Source organism: Aedes aegypti, chromosome 3 (assembly GCF_002204515.2).
Source record: "Aedes aegypti strain LVP_AGWG chromosome 3, AaegL5.0 Primary Assembly, whole genome shotgun sequence".
Taxonomy (NCBI): Eukaryota; Metazoa; Arthropoda; class Insecta; order Diptera; family Culicidae; genus Aedes; species Aedes aegypti.
In genome coordinates, this window is record NC_035109.1 from 405,041,636 (window position 1) to 405,064,123 (window position 22,488).

The following is a 22,488-nucleotide window of genomic DNA, read 5'->3' on the forward strand; positions in this document are numbered from 1 at the left end:
GAGGAGTTGAATTCAGCAAACAGTCTTGTTCATTCTACCTTGCAAAATTTCTGTGCGTTTGAATTTCATGTAAACATTAATAAAACCGATATTTTATACAACTTTGGCGACCTTTAGTTCAATATTGTGACGTGTTCAATTCTGAGTGCAGCATCAGATTTCAAAATTGACTGAAGACACATGATTCAATCCTTGAGACACGCAGAAACGTGATTCTTGTTATGCTGTGTAAGAAATTGTAAAAACATTTCAGATGATATCGGCTCCGTCATGCCTGGTGGCACTTGAGTCTTTGAATAAACAAATAAGTTAATAATATTAACAGTAGTTTTTGATGAGTTTTTACACATCTTTTCCCAATTTATATCAGAATGCAATCCTTCAATGACGGACTTGTATCAAGAGTTTGTGAACTCAAACCAACTTTGGAACACTGAGTCTTACATCGAATTTTTTTTTTCAGCGGTAATGATACATTCTAATGAACTTTCAATTAAATAGAAAACAAAAAGTGAGAAAAAAATGTTGCTTCAATTTTATGTACAATTCGATTTTATGAACAATTTTTAAATCAAAATGTCCACTAAATCGAGGTATACCTGTATCTCGATATCGTGTTAAGGCGAAGTACCCCGTCATTCGTTTTGGCAGCAATGATGACTTTGCTGCGTGCAATTTCAAAGTGATAAAACACATTCTTGATAGTTTATATTTACTTGAAAAAGTATCTTTATACGCGCCAACATACATAAAGTATGTTAATACTTTTCCAGCTGTGTCAGTGCAAAACCAACTGATTTTTTTGAATCGAAGTCAGTACAGAGCACAAATTTTAATGATCGCCTACTTCGTCTCAAAGAACCATAGAAAAAAGGATTTTCATGGCGACCTCGATGGTCCCTCGAGTTATGAAGAGTTGACTGTACATTCCCTCTGTTTTGAAAATACAGTCATCTCTCCCTTACTCGATATAGAAGGGACCATCGAGTTAGGGAGGTATCGAGCTGAGAGAGACTCGCGAAGAGGAAAAATATCAACGTCATATGCAGCCCAGATTCCCCTCCCCTCTGCTGATAAATCTAAGCAGAAGATTAATTATTTCTAATGTCTGCTACGTTTGCTGGCATGAAATTTCACTCAAACGGCTATTTATGATTCGATGTGATGCAAACTCAATCATTTGTTGCTGAGAGGTTCATGTGAGGGATTGAACGGCTTGCGCATAATTGGTATAAACACAAAGTGGAATAAGAAAAAAAACTCAGCAATCACAGAAAAAGAAGGCCGTCTTCGCGAGTCTCGTCTCAGGTATCGAGTTGCAGAACACAAAACCAATGCAACTGCGATCCAAGGGACCATCGAGTTAGCCATGAAAACCAACTTTTACTATGGTTCTCTAACTCGATATCGAGATACGGAATATCGAGTAAGGGAGAGTTAACTGTAAAGGCCGGTTTGCTACTGACAAGAAAAGGAATCGCCTATCTCGATGCGTGGAAAATTTCTCCCAAGAAATGGTCAAGAAAATCACTTTTTTCTGATCGCAGTACGCAGTTGAGAAGAAATGTCACTTCAAAGGGGGCTCTCTGTAGGAAATTTCTTGACCCTTTCAGTCAAGGAATTTCTTTACTTTTCTTGAGCGAAACAGCATACTTAGCTTAAAGCAAAATGTAACGAAAAATCACCCATCCGCGACGATTTTATCTCATTGGTCTGTTTTGTTTTATCCTCCCCTAAATGATATCGTGACACGTTATTTGTGGGGTTTAAAAACCACCCCTTTTTCCCGACCACCACAAAAAAAGCGACGACGTCGGAAGTAGCCGAACGAACCGAACCGGTCCGTCGCTTGCAACAGCTGATCGTTTATTTTGCTTTTCACGCGACGCCACCGACGCCGCACTTCGTGTCGGTGTTCGGCTCGCTGGAAAACGCTATACCTGCTGGCCTGGCTGCGCAATATTCGCGAATACGAAGCGAAACGAAGGCTGACAGCTGGCTGACTGTCAAAACGGTCAAAACATAAAACAGTGAGAGGGAGAGCATATTATGAGTTTTTGTGTTCGTGGTGTGAAATTGTGTGACGATTGGAGAAAGTTTTCTGTTTATTGTTCTGTGAATTTCGGCTTCCGGAGGTAAAAATTGTGTGATGTTGATAAAGAGGAAGGTACCCTGAGCGTTGGAATTAAACAATGGATTACGTGTACATGAGCGGCGATCCGGGCAATCGCGCCGAGGACATCATCACCCTGACGAGTGAGTTTTTGTTTACGGTTTGTTGAATGTTTCGGAAGATTGTATTGGGCATTTTTTTCAGTGTATGACAACGGTCCTCCGGCGGGAGATTACCCGGAAGGGGACTTTGGGCCGTTCAACATTGGATTCGGGGAACCGGAGTACATGGAACACGGAATGGTGCTGGCCGATGGCGGGGACCGGTTTGGAGTGTCGACGATTTCATTCGACACGCAGGAGGAACTGATCTGGATGGGGAACCAGGGTGGACACGTGACGTCGTACTACGGGGGAACCATGCAGAAGTACACGTCGTTCCAGGTGCACGCCAACGAAATCGTCCGGCAGATTCATACGATTGACGCGGGCATTTTGGCCTTGACGAGTACGACGTTGCGCCACCAGATTCGAAGGGGGATTCCCAAGTTCACGTTCCGGTCGGAGAAGATGGTCGATATGGTGTGCATGGTGGAGCACCAGCCTAATCGGCTCTTAATGGGAGGACATCAGAGCGAGTTGATTGACTTTGACACGGCCACTTATCAGGAAGTTGGAAGCATCTCGGCTGGGCAGAATGGTTGCACCTTTTTGAGAAATCATTCTCGATACCTCTGCGAGGGTGATCCCTATGGAACGATTCTACTCCGAGATCCCAACAGTTTATCGGTTGAACACGAGCTAACGACCCACGCCGGAAGTTTGTCGGACTTTGATGTACAAGGAAATTACTTGGTTTCATGTGGCTACAGCGGAAGGCAAGGAAATCTGGCCATAGATCGTTTCTTGATGGTTCACGATATGAGAATGCTGAGATTAGTGTCCCCGATACAGGTGCTGGTTGAACCACAACTGCTGAAATTTCTTCCATCTCCTTGCTCTCGTTTGGCAGTGGTCTCTCCCCTAGGACAACTCCAGCTGGTTGACACCGTAGAACTTAGCGAACCACGCGTTCAAATGTTCCAGATCAACACAACCGGATCGCAGTGTCTCACCTTTGACATCTGTTCTTCCAATCAAGCGATGGCATTCGGTGACCAATCCGGACACATCAATCTCATTGCCGCTGTCAAGATCAATACTCCATCCCTTCAGTTCAATCCTTACTCAAGAGAAACAGAATTCGCCGACACCGTCGAACCTTTACCGATGGTTTCCATTACCGATAAGAATTTCCCTCTATCCTCCATTCTTCTTCCCCATCTTACAACCGGCGAACGTTGGCTCAGCGATTGGCCAGCCTTCATGAACACCTACGAATACCTCAAACCGAAGCCCATTCGTCCGGAGATCACCGCCACCATGAAGATGCAAGGACCAATCGGCTATGCCCCCAATCCGAAAACCTCCCTCCGCAATCAAATCCCCTACCTGATGGACAAAAACTCATCGTCTAATCAATGTTCCACCCCGGTAAGCAGCTCGCAGAAGGGAACCGGGGAGCAGGGACTGAAACTGGTCCCCCGTCGCTACCGAAAGGTCGAAGTCAAGTACAGCAAACTGGGCGTTCAGGATTTCGACTTCGAACAGTACAACCAGACGGGATTCGTCGGACTGGAAGCCAACCTGCCGAACGCGTACTGCAATGCCATGCTGCAGGCCCTCTACTTCATCGTTCCGCTGCGAAAGGCGATTCTGTCCCACTGCTGCTCGAAAGAGTTCTGCTTGGCGTGTGAGCTGGGCTTCCTGTTTCACATGCTGGACGTCGGAACTTCGAGCCAACCTTGTCAGGCAAGCAATTTCCTCCGATCGTTCCGCACCGTCCCGGAAGCGGCGGCCCTTGGGTTGATCCTCTCATCCGATCGGAGCAACAACGCCAGCATCAATCTGATCAGCTTGATCCAGAACTGGAACCGGTTCATCTTGCACCAGATTCACTACGAGCTGTTGGAAGCGATCAAGAAGAACGAGAATATGATGACCGTCAGCGAGCCGGTTGGAGTGGGACGGAGGATGCAACTGTCGGCTTCGCCAAGGCCTTTCATTCCGGGAGCGGAGATGCACGTGCAGCATCCGGAGGACTATCAGGAGACGTTGGACAACGAGGTGCAGCAGTACGAGTCCAATAACGAGAAGTTTCAGTTTTTGGAAGCTAGCAGTGGTAAGTAGTCTATAAGTTGGAGCGGGACATTTGATATAAGGTCATTTAGTAAAGTGTTGCAGGATAGAGATCGACCAAATTGTCTGAAACTTTGCAATAAGAAGCACTTCAAAATGGCTCATAGTGCAGTCAAAAATGAGCTCAAAAGCTTAAAAAAACCTGGAGAAAAATCTATTTTTGCTTATCAAATATTTAAGAATACCTTTAAAAAAATTTTGAAAGCTATAATACAAATTGAAATTTGGCCTCAAATAATATTTATTTGAGAAATACAACAACAGTCCATCAAAATTTCAACCAAAAGTACTTTAACAGTCCATCCTAAAACAAATCAATGAATTATTCTATGGATTTTTCGATTTTTTTTTTTTTGTAAATCCACGGATTATAACAGTAAGTCTTTCTGAAATTCCTCTTGTAATTCCATTTATGAGGGGCCCAGATAGCTGTAACGGTAAACGCGCAGCTATCCAGCTAGACCAGGGTTTCCCAACCGGTGGTCCGCAGATCCCTAGGGGGCCGTGACGACCTCCCAGGGGGTCCGCGGAACAATTTGTAAATAAATGGCGGGTTTTCTTGTTTGATGAAAAATGTGGAAAAAATCTCACTTCACTTTTTTGCAAAGTTTGAATTTGTAAATATGGAGTAAAAATATAAGATATTTTGTTTTATTTTTTTATATGAACATAAAAATACTATAATTGTAATTATGTCAATAAAAGAGGCAAGCTTTAATTTCGCTCCCCATTTTTAGCATCCATAGGAAATTCGTGGTATATTTTAAGCTAAGTGCTCGGTACACGGAGAAGAAAATATAGTGTTTGCTCGTAGTAATTTTTGCGACCAAGTTAACTATATTTTAAGGTTAATTTAGAGATAACTATAAATATAGTTGATTTGACAGTATATTGTTTAAAATAACTATGTCATATAGTTGTTGACAACTATATTTTTTATTGCATTTACAAACGTCAAACGTCAAAAATGAACTATATTTTAGTTGACTGAAAGTAAATTTGATTGAGTTTACAATATCTTGCAATGTTTTCTCAACATTTTGTTCTGCTTTATCATTGTAGCGGAATCAAAGTGGACTGTATTCGAAATTCGGCTCAATACGGAAGAGGAAAATAAAACGCGGCCATCCGCTTGAGCTTCTCTACTAATAACTAATTTTATTTGGACTTCAGTGGTATGTGTGACATAAATGTGTTATGCACTGAATGAAATGCAATTTTAATTCACAAAACATCCTCCGCCGTTGAAATCCTTGGATTTCAAAAGTCATCTGGCTTGTTCTCTTCTGTATCTATTGGAAGCACGCTTCACCGCACGCTTGATGATGGAATTTTTCGTTCGCAAAGTGACCACCCTTGGATGGCCGTCTTCACCTGGATGTAGTTCGGTTATACGACCGAGGCTGAATGAACGACCAGTCGATGTTGCGCTGCGTGCAAAACTCGTTTAGCTTCTTCTAATGCATTTCTGACTTGAACAATGTCGCCAACCGTTCCAATTCGCCGCTTGCACCAATGAAGTTGGTAGCATTGTCCGAAACTATTTTTTTCTGGAATTCCTCGCCGACTGACAAAGCGCTGCAAAGCTCCCAAGAAGGCGTCAGTTGATAAATTCGATACTGCTTCCAAATGTAGGGAGCGAGTGGCCATGCAAATGAAGACACACACATACCCCTTCGTCATTGATGGCTTCTTGATAGACACGGATGACTTCACTGTAAAAGGTCCACCAAATTCACTCCCACAGTTGCAAAGGTGTATGCTCCTTGGACACAATACGCTGGTGTGTGCACTTGTGGATTACATTTCGAATTGCATCCTTTGCTCTGAGAGGCCAAAATTGTTGACGTACAACCCCGAGCAGACCACGTTGTCCGAGATGTAAGTTACCCTTATGGAGATCAAGGTATTTATAGAAAGGTACATTGATCTAAGCAGTCAGTGGATGCGGGGAATGATAAGCAGCGAGGGGGTAGAAAATAACAGCTGGCGAGTTGGCTGGCTGGCTACTTCCTTTCCCCTCCGCTGATTGATCTCGTTTCCATGGCACAATGATTATTTTATTATGTTTTCAAAAACAAATTGAAAATGTGTGCTCTACCAAAGACAGATTCCGAGTAGTAATGAGTTCTCTAAAGTTCCTATTTTTAACACGCTCAGTCGCTACCAACCCTGGACCATCCAATTTTTCTACAGGATGAACGGGACAAGCTGGCTGACTTCGATTCGGAATCGTCAACGGCGCTGGATCCGGAAATGGCAAGCGAGATAAGTTCAAAATCATCATGAAATCCAGCACAAAATGCTACGCTTGGGAACGAATGATAATTTCCGATGAACACAAGTGAAAAACCCAACAGTGACCCAACTACAGGAACCACGGAAGCTGCCTCCATTCGCTCGCATTGTATCCGCGGCCAATATGGGTCATATGATCGTGGGTATCAACACGGTGCAGGCACCGAGATGCAGGACTTCCGGCCAGCAGGAAAACAACTAATTGTGCTCAGTCTACAACAACATATGGTCAAGCAAATGGGAGTGGTGTGCACGCCAAATTCCTACTGGGTTGCATTCCGGGAATTCCAGCGTTGTGAGAAAAGAATAACATCAACCCTATTGGCACGGTACGTGGTGACCAGCGCAGGAGGACCTTTATGCGGAGAACATTTTTTTAACGGTTTACCCGGAAGTCGTGCGACCTTGTGAATGCTGGGTAAGATCGGCATCAGCAATATTCACCAGGGGATCACTGTCTACTGGTGCAGGCCATCGGATGTAGGACGTGGAAGATTTCCCGGATTCAACGAAGTTTCTGCAAATTTAGAGTTGCAACAATGGATTCAGTAGCAGTTAAATTATCATGATTGATGTTTTACCTAGTGTTACAAGAATTAAAGCGAAATTATTAATAAATAAAGTAGTTTTTGTATGAATTCAGAATCGTTTAAGTTGTTTTAAAACGAAATGAAAATGAAACACCATTTTAGAGCACGGGCTAACTTAATCTAGACAGTGATGAAAGCAACCTAATCTTCAGGCCGATTTCATCGAAGTTATACTAAGCCCGTTTTGTTGGCGCTAAATCCAGGTCTGGGGTCAACCAGGAGAGTAGTGATTTAGTATGACTTCTAAACTATTTAGTTTAGATTTTTTTCAGAGTGTACATACACTGCCCATACTCGCACAACAGTTCCATTGATATAGGAAATCTCATAGAATATGGGACTGTTTTTAGAGTATGGGCAGTACAACCGGCGATTATAGTTACTGCAATGGACATAGGTGTACTATTGTGCCACAACTGTTTTCACATCATGTTACTGAGAGAAATAATTACATTACATATTAAGGTCTTTAATTGCATCACCATCGAGTCAGCTTCTTGTAATGAAAATGTATGATCAGCACTGAATAATTCAAAAACAGAATTCTCAAACTGCGCTTGAATGACAGGAAACAAAGCGAAGCGGTTTAAGGGGAAACATGTTGCTAGGATCTCAAGGCTTGCTGGCCTGGTGAAGCATAACAAACCAGCCAGCTGTCTGATTGTTTTCCAATATGGCGGAATGCCCTATTTGACACATTGATCTACCTCCCTTTTAAATACCTTGATGGAGATATCGTATGATCGCAGTTGTTATTGGATGCTTGGATGGCAACAAGGACTGGTGCTTACTACCATATGGGATGCATGCCTTCTTGATTCTACCGCCAACTGGTAATGTTCCATCATTGTCGTCAACAAACGGGTTCAAACATTTTAACGGTAATTTGAAATCCTTTTCCTCGCTCAGCGCTTGTAGGTATTTCAGTCGAGAAACATTCATGCAGTACCAGTCGAACGATAAGCAGCTCTTCTCATCTCATCAGCTGTTAACAATCCCTTTGTCAACGCCGTTTTACCGCTCAGAACGTAATCAGTGAATCGAATCACGTAGGCCATGGCCCGCTGAATGATCGAAAAACGACTGATATCAAACGTATCAAACAGCTTCAACCTTCCACCTGTAGTCACGCTGACTAGCGTTGTTCGTTTTAGCTCTGGTAAGTCCTCATCTGATATGGCACACGGAGGAGGAAACCGATCGGCTGGACAATCGAAGACAGGCGGATCATTCCACCAAATGCTCTGATCCTTAAGCAGATGCGGTTGCAAACCCCTGGATATCAAATCTGCTGGATTTGACTTGGACGGAATATAGAGCCACTCGAAACCCTCCGTAGCTGACTGTATTTTCTTCACACGGTTTCCGACGTAAACTTGCAGAGCTTCAGGGGACTTAGCGATCCAGCATAACACGATTTGAGAATCGCTCCAAAGAACGACTCTTGAGAACTGCACCTCCAATGCCTTCAACAATTTGAGCGTGAGTCGAGAAAGTAGCAGAGCTGCTTGTAGCTCGGCTCTCGGAGTTGTAACCAACTTCTTCTTATCTTCCTTTTTCGGTAAAATCCTCGATTTGCTACATACCAATTTCATTGCAGTACTGCCGTCGTCCATGATCGATCTCGCATATAGACAGGCCCCGTACGCCAGATCCGACGCGTCGGCGAATCCGTGTAATTCCGTTTTGGCACAGTGCTCGGCGAATAACCATCGTGGAATATGGAAACCGTTGAAATGTTGCAGCTTCGATCGAAATACCAACCACAAGGAGACCATAGCCTCCGGAAGAGGGTCATCCCAGCACAAATCCAACAGCCAAAGCTCTCGCATAATGAACTTCGCCGCTGTTACCGCTGGTCCAACGAGACCCAGAGGATCGAAAATACGGGATATTTCACTCAAAATCACTCTCTTCGTAAATGTCACGTTTTGTTCTGGGTTCATTGTTGGAATGCAAATCGTAAAACTGTCACTTACAGGATTCCAAGCAATGTCCAGTGTTTTCATCACTATATTAATGTCTGGATCTTCAATTTCACTTATCTTCTCTCTTTGGTGTTCTGGCACCATGTTCATAATCTCGTTCGAATTGGAGCAGATTTTGTGCGCACTAAATCCACCACCGCTCAATAATCTCAGCACTTGTCGCAGCAGCTCAGCAGCACCCTCCTTCGTCTCCGCACCAGTGAGCATATCGTCGATGTAAAATGTTTTCTTCACCGCCTCCTCCGCTAGCGGATAGTTGTGACCATCATCTTCAGCGAGCTGTCGAAGTGCCATCGTGGCCAAGAAGGGTGACGAAGCAAGCCCGTATGTCACCGTCTGCAAAGCGTACGTTTTCAGAGGTTGGTCCTCTGTGTCCCTCCAGAGAATTCTTTGAAAACTGGTGTCGTCATCATGTACTTTGTCTGTACATTTTCGGTATGTCGGCGCTTATCGCATACCGATGGGATCGAAATTGGAGCAATATGGAAATCAGGTCATTTTGGACCGTTGGGCAAACCATCATTGCTTGATTAACAGACACACCACTCGATGACTCAGCTGAGCCGTCGAATACCACTCGCAATTTAGTTGTTGAACTGGTCGGCTTCAAAACACAATGATGCGGCATGTATGCTCCTGCAGGGTCTTCATCAGCATCCGGTCCTATTTCCTCCATATGACCTAGCTCCTCGTACTCTCGAATAAACGCAGCATACTGCGCCTTCAACGGCGGATCCCGACTCAATCTCCGTTCAACTGCCAAGAAACGTTTTTCAGCCATTGTTCGCGAGTCTCCTAACTGCGATTTCAGGTCGTTGAAGGGTAAACGTACAACGTATCTACCACCCGCATCATTTATAGGTGCCCTTGAAATGGGCCACGCAATCGTCTTCAGATGAAAATCCAGTAGTTTCTGTTTCGTCATACGTTTAAAATTGCCAGAATCGTTGCAGTATTTTGCCGACGTCCTCCTCGGTGACCAAGGTACATAGTGCTCGGCCCACGTTGATGTGACTGGTCGGTACCACTCCGCTCACTAGCCAGCCCAAATGTGTTTTCTGCACAGCTGGTAGGTGATCTCCCACATCCAACTGCCCGAGTCCAGTCGGAAAATTCAACTGCTGAGCGTCAAAACCAGTCATTGGGAGATCGCTTGTAATCTTCTTCACAACTAACAGTTCGAGACAAGGGGATTCATACTCGCTTACCCTGGACTTCAATCGGCCGTATACCTTGAACTGAATGGACATCTCGTTTCCACCAATACCGGCAATTTTGTAGTTCGTTCGCTTTCTTTTCAGGCCCAGTTTGCTTGCAAATTCTCCGGTGATGAAGTGCTTATGTGATGCTGAATCCAGTACTGCTCTACATGGAATCAGCTTCTTTCCAGCTCCGTAAACCAGCACGACTGCAATTGCTAGTAGTGTATACACTACACTACAGGATATATCCTGTTCACTTTTCAAGTTCGTACACAGCACCGATCCTGGAATATCGTCTGGGGTTGATGACGATGTTGGCACAGTTGATCCGGCATTCGGTTCCGGAGCCTCCTTTTTAAATCACTGTTGGATTTTGGTTGTTGGGACTCGCTAGGCGTTTGATCGTGGTTGGCGTGTTTCCCTGAGGCACGAACCGGTTTCACGGCTTCCGCAACGGGCTCGCTACTTCGGCTTATCTTCTCGTAAACTCGGCACCTTTCCTTCAGAAAATCCATCGTAGAGTCGTAATCTTGCAGTTCCTGGTTTCCTTTATTCAGCTCCCATGCTTTGCGCGTTTCGATATCCATTTTCTTCGCCAAAACGTTTAGCAGCATCATCTCGCCTAATCCATCGACTGGTAGCTCCAAGTTCTTCAAACCGTCGACGTTCTTAGTGCATGTGTCGATAATCTTGCGCAATCCCACCGCACTATCCTTGTTCATGACTGGCAGATTGAAAATGGCATCGATGTGCTTATCGATGATTTGTCTTCATACCTTTCGCGCAACGTATCCCATGCAGCCTCTTAGTCGTTGTTATTGATTATATCTTGATCAATAACTACGGCTGCAGAACCCACCAGAGCGTTGCGCAGGTGGTAGAGCTTAATCGCAAGCGCTTCTTGCTCGTATCTGGCCATTACGTTTGTGAACATGTTCTTAAAGGCGAACCAGTTCTCATAGTTGCCATCGAAAGTTGGCAAAGGGGCTTTCAATGGAGGAACATACGGCAGAGCTCCTGGTGCAGCTTCTTTTTTGACAGCCGCTTCCAACAGCTTCGTAAGCTTCACGAATAGCTGACAGTAAAGCGCCTCGAAATTAATGAAGCTCATTTCTTCTTCAGATCGCACTTCATCGCGGACACCAAGCTCGTATAGCTGATTCTGGAAGTAGCTGTAGTCGGCGTATGCTGTCTCCACTAACTTCTGCTGCAGGTGTAGAAAATGTTTGTTCTCCGCATTCTTCGGACCCGCAGTGAGCGCACCTTGCACCCGAAGCAATCGCATTTTCGCCGATTCTTTTTTCAGCAACAACACTCTTAATTCTTCACCGATTCTTCTTCGTTCTTCTTTCTGTTTTTGTTGGTTTAACTGTTCATTTATCGAACCACTTCCCACGGTCAGATTAGAATCAAGATCTACATCACCGGGCTGACCGAGTTCCTGCGCTTTCTTCTTATTTTTGCCTTTCGCAGACATGTTGTTTTCGCATTCATTGTTCTCACACGAATGACTCTGTTCTAGGGAGTCGCACACCGCCGATACAAAATGGCGTCGATCGAATTCGGCACGATCACCGTCAAATTATCGAATTCGCTCAGTCCACGTCGTTTTTCGCGAATGTCCACTACATCCGGCTCGTCACGGACCAAAAATGTAGCAGAATCAAAGTAGACTGTATTCGAAATTCGGCTCAATACGGAAGAGGAAAACAAAACGCGGCCATCCGCTTGAGCTTCTCTACTAATAACTAATTTTATTTGGACTTCAGTGGTATGTGTGACATAAATGTGTTATGCACTGAACAAAATGCAATTTTAATTCACAAAACAATCATCATATCTGGAAAGATTCGTTGCTGCTTTATCTATCTAAAAAAAACATTGCAAAAATCAAAGTGCGCATCGGTAAACTTGATACATGGTCTCCTGCGAGCAAGGTGGTCATCTCAGTACCTACGCTATTCCTTGCAAGTTAAAAGTAAGTAGATTTGTGAGCAAGACTTGAAGTCTAGGGATGTGAATGTTTTCGGATAGTGGTAATTCTCCAAACTTTAATTGATATAAGTGCAAGTGGATAGCTGAACCAATGAAGTGTGTGTATTTGATTTGATGTTATGTTAGTGGTGGCGTAAATTAATTTTATTTTAACTTTAGTAATTTATCTCAACATAAATAAATTCTGCGTGTAGATTTATCCAGCATGCTTTAAAGCTCTGTTGGCTAACTATTGGATTGGGAAAATACGAAAGAGTTCACTGTTTCCACTATTCGCGAAACACTCTTGAATCTTTTCTGGCAAAAATATTGAAGCATATTCAGCAATAATGCCAAGAGTTGCAGGCTATATTTATGACACATTCTTGCTATGAACGTTAGTCGGTCCCTAGAAACCGATGAGCAAGTTTCTCAAAATATGCAAAGCGGTTCAATAAGTGATGCTTGGTAGACACCCAACCTGTCTCCAGAAAATGTTCTGGTGAGATCTTTACGGATTCTGATGAAATCCTTGGCGGTACCTATGGATATCTTGCATATTTAATGAACATATTTCGTCATGATTCTAAAGAAATTCTTCATCAAATGCCTATGACTATATTTGACAAATTGATATCGGGGGTTGGAATCGTCCCAACTACGATCTATAAAATTTTGTGTTGAATTTTGGAAAGATCCTTTTTCAGAAGTTCCGTATCGGACTTCTGTAAATATGTTTGGTAAGCTATGGGTAGGTTCTCAGTGTATCATAGCATTTTTTGCATTATCTGTGGTGGATTAAGAACATGACTTCTTGGTATGCCTGTTAAGGATATCTATAAATTCATTATGAGATCTTTCTATAAACACTGATTTCGAGAAGATCCATTTTAATGGTCCGTGAGATGCTTGTATAGTTTCAAAGGGGTCGCAGCTTCAAAAAGGTTGAGAACCACTGAGCTAGACCAAGCTGGGTTCGAATCCCACCGGTCGAGGGTCTTTTTGTAATAGAAATTTTCTCGACTTCACAAGGCATAGAGCAATGAGTTTGGCAGTTTGGTTTCGGTATTGGGACGACGATGGCATTTCGCCAGCTAGCGGAACATCTTCGCCAGATTTTGTTGAGTTGTTCAAGGAGTGTCATCTTCACGGCCAGCGGAAAACGTTGAAGCAGCGGGTACCCTATCAAATCGTCACCTGTAGAGGCACCTCGCCTTTTGTCGAGAACCCGCAGAAGTTCAGCTAAGGTGTTATCGATATAGCACACATCGCCGGTATTAGGGGAAAAATCTGTGGACTCTCGTTCAGCTGCCAATTTTGCCATCTGGAACGATGGAGGGCAGCTTGGTGTCGTCGATCTTCCGCTGTAGTAGATTGCCAGTTCTTCCGCTACTTCTTCGGGATTGTCCGTGAAACTGCCTGCTCGCTTGAGAATAACTGGACGTTGTTGTCGGTTGCCGCGCAGTGTGTTAACCGTACGCCACAGTTCGGTCGTCGTGCTGTTCGGTGAGTTTCCCAAGATTGTTGCTTAGCTTGGCTAACCGATTTTCGTGTTACTGCTTTTGCTTCCTGGAAGCTCGCCAATGCTTCGGGTTGGTTTGGTTAAAATTGTTGCAAGCGTCTAACGATACGCAAACCCTTTCTTCGTCATCGAATTGCCACCTTTGCCTCGGCGCACCACCACGGCGGTCCGATTCGGCCGCTGGTCCGCGGAACGGATTTGGATACAAGGTCAAAACCATCTCCAATCGGCATATAATGTTCTCAAAAGTTGTAAAGTACTAATAATACGTTCAACGAATGGTAATTATTTTAATCTTTTTTTCCCATTCCCGTTAGAAATTTTGGAATGTTAAAAATTACCAAACAACACAAATTCGACTTGAGGCACCTCCTCACCTTCTCCAAATTGGACGAAAATTTGCCTGGTAGTTTATTTTGGTATTGCAATTAAGAATAGGGGGTAACTTGATGAATCCCAGACATTTCGATTTTTGTGAAATTGGTCTACTAGAAATGTTTGAACAAACTTCTCCAGAAGGTTCGAATCGGACCAACTCTGTTCCAACTAGGACCTCCATGTTCTAATTCGGAACACCATATATTTTATCGTTTTTTTTTGCTATGGTAGTAGCAAAATATGGTGGTAGGTCATTTGGCATAAAGTCGTTTGGCATAAAGCCGTTTGGCATAATGGTCATTTGGCATAAAGTCGTTTGGCATAACGGTCGTTTGGCATAATAGTCGTTTGGCATAATAGTCGTTCGGCATAATGAGTCTGAAACCAAGAATTTCTTAAAATGAGATTCGTTTTTACGTTTCTATTGAATCTTTCTGATGACATCAGGCTTGTTGTGGAGTCAATAATTGACAATAATTGATACAAAATGTCACTTTATTCTACAATCATATGCTCTTGAATAAACTAAAGCATATTAGGAAAGTTATTGTCAAACATATTTTATAATTTATGCAGAAATTACCCTTCTTTCAAATATTGATTTTTCTTTTGAGTTTCGCTATTGGAATATTTTTTTGCGCTGAAGATTTTGATATATTTAGCACTAATTTACCCTTCTTTCAAACATTGGATTTTTTTTAAATATGATGCAATCAAATTATAGGCATAAAAACTGTTGATTTTAAATTGAAACAAATTTCACCTTCTTTTATACATGGGCTGTTCTTTTAAGATTTCTTTATTTTTTAGACATTTTGATGTTCCCAACTGACATAATGGCGGCAATTGATAACATTGATCTGCTCAAGTTATCAGCGAAAAGAGAAATCGATTACTGCAGTTACTTTGATGGGTTGTGCTACTTTTCCCGTAATGTCGGTTCCCCGAATGTCGTTATCCCGAACACCAGTATCCCGAATACCAGTTCCCCGAATATCCCGCTTCAACAAAAAGTCCACTTCCCCGAAAAGTTTGTGGCACTCATACTTGTCGTAACTTTAAACATTTCAGGGTGGTGAACGAACTGGCCATCTGATATGCACCCTTCTTTATTTAATTGGAGGTTCTTTCGAGTTTTACCGTCCTCAATATTTTTGCCAACATGTGTATAGCCAAGAATGACAGAATACCTGCTTCTTTTGATTGCTTATCGTTCATGCTCGTTCACCTTCCAGCCACTAATGTATATTATTGCACCTATTTAAACTGCATCACTTTTCAGGGAAACGAGTCATTCTAGGAACTGGCATTTGGGGAACCGACTTTCAGGGAAACGACATTCGGGGAAAAGTAGGACAAGAGCTATGATTCTAAACGCAATTTTTGATGCCTTTTCGTTTTATTATGCCGCAATAGTGTTTGGCTAACGCTAATAGTTTTTGGCTAACGCTAATAGTTTTACGCTAACGCTAACGCTAATTATGCCGCAATAGTTTTTGGCGTCAAATATTCCCTTGATTTAATCATAAATTTTGCCTGCTTCTAAAAATAGGCTGTTCTTTGTATTTATACTGTTTTAAATTTTATTATTTAGTCAAGATAAATGTTCACCATTTATATATTTCGCAATTCTTGCAAGATGTGCTAGAAGAATAAAAAATTTTTTAGAACCTGTAAATATTCAACATATATTTTTGCACACACAAGATCTCCTTTCAAGATATGCTGAAAAAATATTATTTCAATCACAAATTTTCCCTTCTTTCGATAATAGACAGTGTTTTTGATGTACACTTTCAAAATTAAAATTTATATTAAATCGTTCAAAAGTTTTACCACATATAATTTCTTTCAAAAATGTGTTGTTAATTTGAGTTATGTTGTGAGAAGATATTTAGTGTTAGAGCCTTAAACATTTTAAACGAAAAATAATCTGCTCTCGTATATAGGCTATTTTGCATTATGCTGCAATAATAGATCTTTGGATAAGAGCTTTTAATATTTTGCAAATAAATTTTTCCTTCTTCTACCAAGTAATTTTCATCAAGTGTTCCGTACAAACTGGGACCGGGCTTGATCTGCAGCAAAATATGTGCGTTTCCTTTATTAATAACTGCGAACTTTCTTTGCCAGCTTGGATTGTCTCTGAACGACCACCACGCTTATTGAGAAACTACGAAAAAATTTTGCTATGGGCTCAGTGGTGTTGATCTCGGTAAAAGCTTCGAAAATGCCGATATTCATTCTTACTCAATTATTATGCCAAACGGCCATTATGCCAAACGGCCATTATGCCAAACGACCATTATGCCAAACGACTTTATGCCAAACGGCTTTATGCCAAACGACCTTATGCCAAACGACTTTATGCCAAACGGGGTACAATCAATATGTATATCGCAACAAGCTCAAAGGTATTCTATGTTCTGAGATGTAGAGACCCGCCACGAGTTTTATTTACTGATGCTCTCTAATGTCACAACAATTTTTGAAATTCTTAGCTTGGCCAATCTCTGTATGAACACCACGCTTGTTTGGAACCTTTTTGAACCCTTTTTTCTATGGGTGGTGTTGATCTCGGTAAAAGCTTAAAAAATGCCGATATTTATTTTTAGTCAATCATTATGCCAAACGGCCATTATGCCAAACGACTTTATGCCAAACGGCTTTATGCCAAATGACCTTATGCCAAACGGGGTACAATCGCAAAATATAACTCCTTTTTTTTTGGTGCTAACGCTTATTGAGCTTCTTCTGTAAGCGCAAGCATTGAAAATAGAATCAATGCGGGGCAAATTTCAATTCAATTCTAGTCAGAGCACATGAAAACAACATAGTTATATAAAAATGAACCAAAATAACTGAAAAGTGTCAAATTTATTGTGCCAGATCCAAGCCAGACGGTGCGTAGAACACACGATCTTTACAGTTGTGCCAGTATTGAGAAATGAAAAATATTCCGAAAGACATTTTGTCCAAATTTTCCCAGAGATTACTCAAAGATTAAGTTTTCAGCTTAAACGAATGTATGGTTTTCCAGATTCGTGCTTTTGAAAATTTGAGGTTTGGCTTCGTTGCATCTCAACAGCAATTTATTATCAAAAATTCCTCGCTGAACATTACTAAAAGACCTATGTACAAATGAGAGATTCTCTCTTCCTCACTCTCTTTCGATTCGAACAGTGGAATAGTAGGTTTTGAGGAAGTTTTTCACTATAGATCGAAAGGCAATTTCCTTGACTAGCGTTCCATACAAAAAACGCAACAGGAGAGACTCAGTTATTGATTAAAGAGAAAGTAAACAAAGGAGCCTTTCAATGTTAGATAGGTCCTTTTAAAAAGTTACGCGAGATATTCTCCAATATATTTTCCTATATATTTTTACAAAAAATCATTAGGTTCCTAGACGTATTTTTTTTACGAATTCTCAATACTACGTGAAGACCAGGACTTGTACTACGTAATAATCCTAGTAGAATCAATTATGAGTGATGAAGCTCTTGGGAATTCTTGTCAATTACGTAAAAGAAGTTTCGAAGAAATTACCATAATAATCTCAAAACACAAAAAGCATCTTAAAAACGCCTAGAAGAGGTTTTAAAGAATCGCCACTTCCCATACACACATATATTTAAAGATGATCCTAAAAAAGTTGTTTTGAAAAATACTTTATTCTAGATTACGATGTCACGTTGATTCCGGAATGTGAACCTTATCCAGATCCTGCAGAGCAAATGCCGCCATCCAGCAAAAACTACAACAAAGATGAAACGGAGATTAGTCGCCTGTTCGGTACTCAACAGAAGACAACCCAACGCTGTTTGAAGTGCAACGCCGAACGAGTCAAGAACAACATCTTACTCGTTTGCAACATGCTCTATCCGGTCAACGCGAACAATCGCAACATGGAAGGCACTTTTGCCCAAATCCTGAAGAACTCTCTGAGCGTGGAAAAGACCACTCCAGCTTGGTGCGAAAAGTGCAACAAATTCACGCCGACCAACCAGAAGAGTCGCGTCACCGATCTGCCGGAAATTTTGTCCATCAACTGCGGCCTGGAGACGGACAAGGAGCTGGAATATCTCAAGAAACAGATGTGTCGCCCTTCGGCACAGGTTGGGGGGTCGTCCACTTCGGAAAGTGAACAACGCAGCGCCAACACCGGTAATGGGAAAATGTGCCGTTATGGAATGAACTGCTCTCGGGTCGATTGTCACTTTTCGCATCCCAGGTAGATGAGCTGAATTTCAGCTGTGATCGTCGTTTCTAAAGTTTTAACAAATTGTAGGAAATCATCCCCGGCGGTCATCATCTCGAGTGCCCCGACGCCAGCCCAGCAGAAATCCTGGTTCCCGCTGAGCTTCCAAATGAGCTTGGATGAGAAGGAAAACCTAGATATCGGTGCACTCAAGAGCGCTTCCAGCTGCAGCGAACCTCCCGATGAGAGCCAGCTCAAAGAAGGTGAGTTGACAAATTCGTGTAGGGATTGGTTGTGATAGGTAAAATGTTGTCGAAATTCAAACATGCATAACTTCCATGAAAACTGACGAAAATTGATGCATCTTTAAGCATCCGGCGTTAAATGGCCTAATTAGGCATGTCGATTTTTGGCCATCGGAATAGCAACGGATTTCCGTATGGTATGTCAAAATGTGTGAATTTTTAGCTTTGTGGATATTTTTTTCTATAAACTAGAACTAATCTGATCGATGTTCAGACAGACCGGACTAGATGATATATTTCCCTTGTAATGATATTCCAAGAACTCCATCAATTCTGATTTTTACGATGCTATTTTGATACAGATGTTTCATAGCCCACCCAAGCAGACGTGTTTGGTTTTCTCGCGTCGCGACGCGTCGCTGAAGTATTTTTTTAGTTAGCGACGCGTCGCTGAAGTATTTTTTTAGTGCATGAAACATGTTGATGACAAAATCAAAATATATTTGTAGCTGTCCGACTTTGGAGAATCAATCTGGTGAGCTCGTTTCATGTTCGTTTTGTCGCGAAAACGGCAGTTACGTTTATTTCAAGCGTGTGCTAGATTTGGGGCGAATGTAACATGATCGATTTTTTTCATCAATCCTCTCTTCGCAGTTGTTGGCAGGTTTTCACTTCAAGGTGCTCGGGAGCGATGTAATCTTGCATCTTGAGGTGATAAATTCCGACAGACTTGCAACTTGTCACCTTCATTCATTCATTTACTGAAGAGAGGATCGATGAAGAAAATCGACATTCGCCCTAATTCTAGCAAACGCTTGATTTATACATTCAACTTTATGAACCGTTTGTCACTATAAGAGTGGGCATAAACTAACTTTTTTCATGCTTTTTGTGCCGCCCGCAGACTAATTTTGAATAATAATGAAATGCCGCCCACAAGCTGTCATTTTATGATGACAAGTTTTATATTCTTTGATATTTACAACAAAATTTTTGAATATTCCATCCATATATGATGCAGTATTTGGCTATATGGGAAAATAAACTAAGATGGAGAAGGGCATGTTACAAATCGGCCAAACAATACAAAGATTATAAGATATTTAAGAAGGATCCCTTACTTAAGAAACAGCTTTAGAAATGTGTCTGGTTCTATGAACACTTCGCATGTTTTGGAAAACTACTCATTTTAAATGGAATACTTTGGTAAACCTAATAAGTTTCTTCAGAGCCTTAGGGTTCAGTTCGTTCGCAGTGGTTATTTAAAGGTTTAGCATTGTAGGCTTCTTATAGCACTATTTTAATATGGTTGATGGAACTAAAAAGTCTTGTGGTAGACTTCCACACTTTTTTTTCCACTTTTGGGCTTTTTTTTTATTCATACTAAAGTCTATGGAAAATACCGTTTCATGACCCATTTCTGCTCATGCAAAACGTATGTAAAATATTACACCGATAGAATGTTTTAAAACATTCCGATTAGAAAATATATACCGAATACTGATCTATAGCGAGAAAAAAATCCGATTTTTATAATATGCTGGCTCAGACATAGTGTGTAGCATTGCTCGTGTTATGATACTTAGCCGTATCTACAGTGATCTATTTCTCTTCGTCGAATTTCTCTTTGGCTCAGTACACGAAACTCAATCGATTTTCAGAACATTTTGCGTTGCTATATGACGATCATGTAACTTTTGAATTCCTCCCCACTATTGAAACTCCTTCCTGTGACAACCATGGAGATGCAGAGGTGACTTCGGTCTCTGGTAACAATGGATGTCACACTCACAATACTTCTCTTCCTCGATGACCGTAAGGACGTGGCCTGCGCCGTCATTGACTTTATAATGTTTGGAGCTCTGCACTATCACATTGAAGATGGCAAGCTACATCTATTGATTCCGATTATTCTGGTCAATAACGAATTGTACGGTCATCAATGAACATGATCAGACGTTTTAGCAAATATATAATTTCTATTATTACATGATATGAGGCAAACATTTAGCATGGTCTTGAAAAAACATGACGTTTGATACTCGTATTGGTATGATTCCTGAAGTGTTCCGATTTAATCATATCCCTCGGCCTATCTAGAACCTGTTCCAGGGTAGCCGATGTATTGGACGATCTTCTAATATTTCACGACACAACTTCGTGAAACAATATGATGTTTGATTTGTAATACGGCACATTCCCACGGCAATTATTTAAGCTTTTGACTCAATGTTTATTTTAGTATGATTATCCTTTACTCTACCTTTTAATATCCTTTAGAATTGTCCAGCTTAGCGTGAGTAAAGCTTGCAGCGATCTGTTCTAGTTATTTCTTTGTTTTATTTTATTAGAATTATTAGAACGACTTCTCTTCTTTTTTGCCAAACTTATTTTCACTGAATGACATGCTGAATTTTTAATGAAAACTGGGCATGAATTGAATAGAATCTACCACAAAGTCTTGCAAAGAATTCTCACAGAATTTTAGGCAAGCTTTTTACGGGATACTTGGACAACATTTTCATGGAGTCTTTGGCATGATTCTACAGAATCCCAACCGAGATTATAACGTAATCTGGGACAAATTTCACACCAAATCCTGGACAAGATTCTCGCGTAATCCTAGCTGGGTTTCTAACAGAATTCAAATGAGGATCCTTATGAAATTTCGAACAACATTCAAAAAGATTCCAGTAAGTTATTTCAAATTGAATTTTGAGAGTGATTTTGTCGGAATTCTAAACACAACTTTCACAGATCTCTGAACAGGCTTTACCACTGAATTTTGGAAAGGATTCTCAGAAAATGCTGAGCAACATGCTCTGCATCAATTGCCTTTATTCGGTTTCTCCAGGAGAACTTACTTCACTCATTGTGAGATTGCTTCGTGATGCCTAAGAGACCGTTTTATTTTTTCCTAGATGATATAATGGGAGAAACAGGGTAGTAGTGACTGATAGCCTTAGAAATAAAAACTTTAGAGAACTCTTACCTGAAAAAAAATTATGAATATAAAAATAAACCTAACATGAACCACGAGAGTTTGATTCCTCATTTGAACAAATATTAAGAATATTTCTAAGCCTTCCTCGTGAAATTATGGGGTCTATTTTGTAATTCGAGCGAATTTGCGTGACTCGTCAATAGTCATGACTGACTCCAATTTTTTTTTGAAAAAAAAACCTTCCTTGGAATTTTTAAAGATTCGAAGATTTTTTTCAGTTACTCATCCTGGGTTGCTGGGTTGTCTTCAGGTAAATGTCAAGAAAAATTTTCAGATTGTTTATGGAAAATTTTGAAAAATCCGTGAGGAATTTCTAAAGAATATCATTGTGTGATTTCTGATGACACTGATGAAAGATGAATTCCTATGAGGATATTTGGAAGTCCCGGATTCTTGATGTATTTCTTTCTAAGATTTTCTTGATAAATAGCTAAGATAGTAAAAAAAATCGAAGCTTTGAATAATGTTCTTGGCTTTTTGAAGAAATTCCAACAGAATCCATGAAAAATATCTATAAATTATCGGAGCAAAAATTGGCGTGGAATCTTGATTGAACTTTTGAAGAATCCATGGAGTTTTGGATATTGAATTTGAAAAATGTTAATGAAGTGATTTAAAGCAATAGTATTTTGATGAAATGTTGGAGAAATTAGAGGAACTTAAGAAAGAATTCCAGATGCAATTTATCGAGGAATCCTTGGAAAAGTTTATGATAGATCGAATAATGCCTTAAGGAAGT

At 41.2% G+C, this 22,488-nt stretch overlaps 1 protein-coding gene across 1 annotated transcript in view; it reads left to right on the forward strand.

Annotated features, from left to right (window-relative positions):
* Positions 1-1,988: 1,988 nt before the first annotated feature.
* Positions 1,989-22,488, forward strand: part of LOC5566693 (PAB-dependent poly(A)-specific ribonuclease subunit PAN2) — a 29,452-nt gene continuing 8,952 nt past the window's right edge. Inside the window, exons 1-4 of the mRNA XM_021855761.1 lie at positions 1,989-2,256; positions 2,318-4,333; positions 17,981-18,533; positions 18,591-18,763. Of these exons, the coding sequence (XP_021711453.1) occupies positions 2,193-2,256; positions 2,318-4,333; positions 17,981-18,533; positions 18,591-18,763 (2,806 nt within the window). The 5' untranslated portion in view covers positions 1,989-2,192. The remainder of the gene's footprint in view (positions 2,257-2,317; positions 4,334-17,980; positions 18,534-18,590; positions 18,764-22,488) is intronic.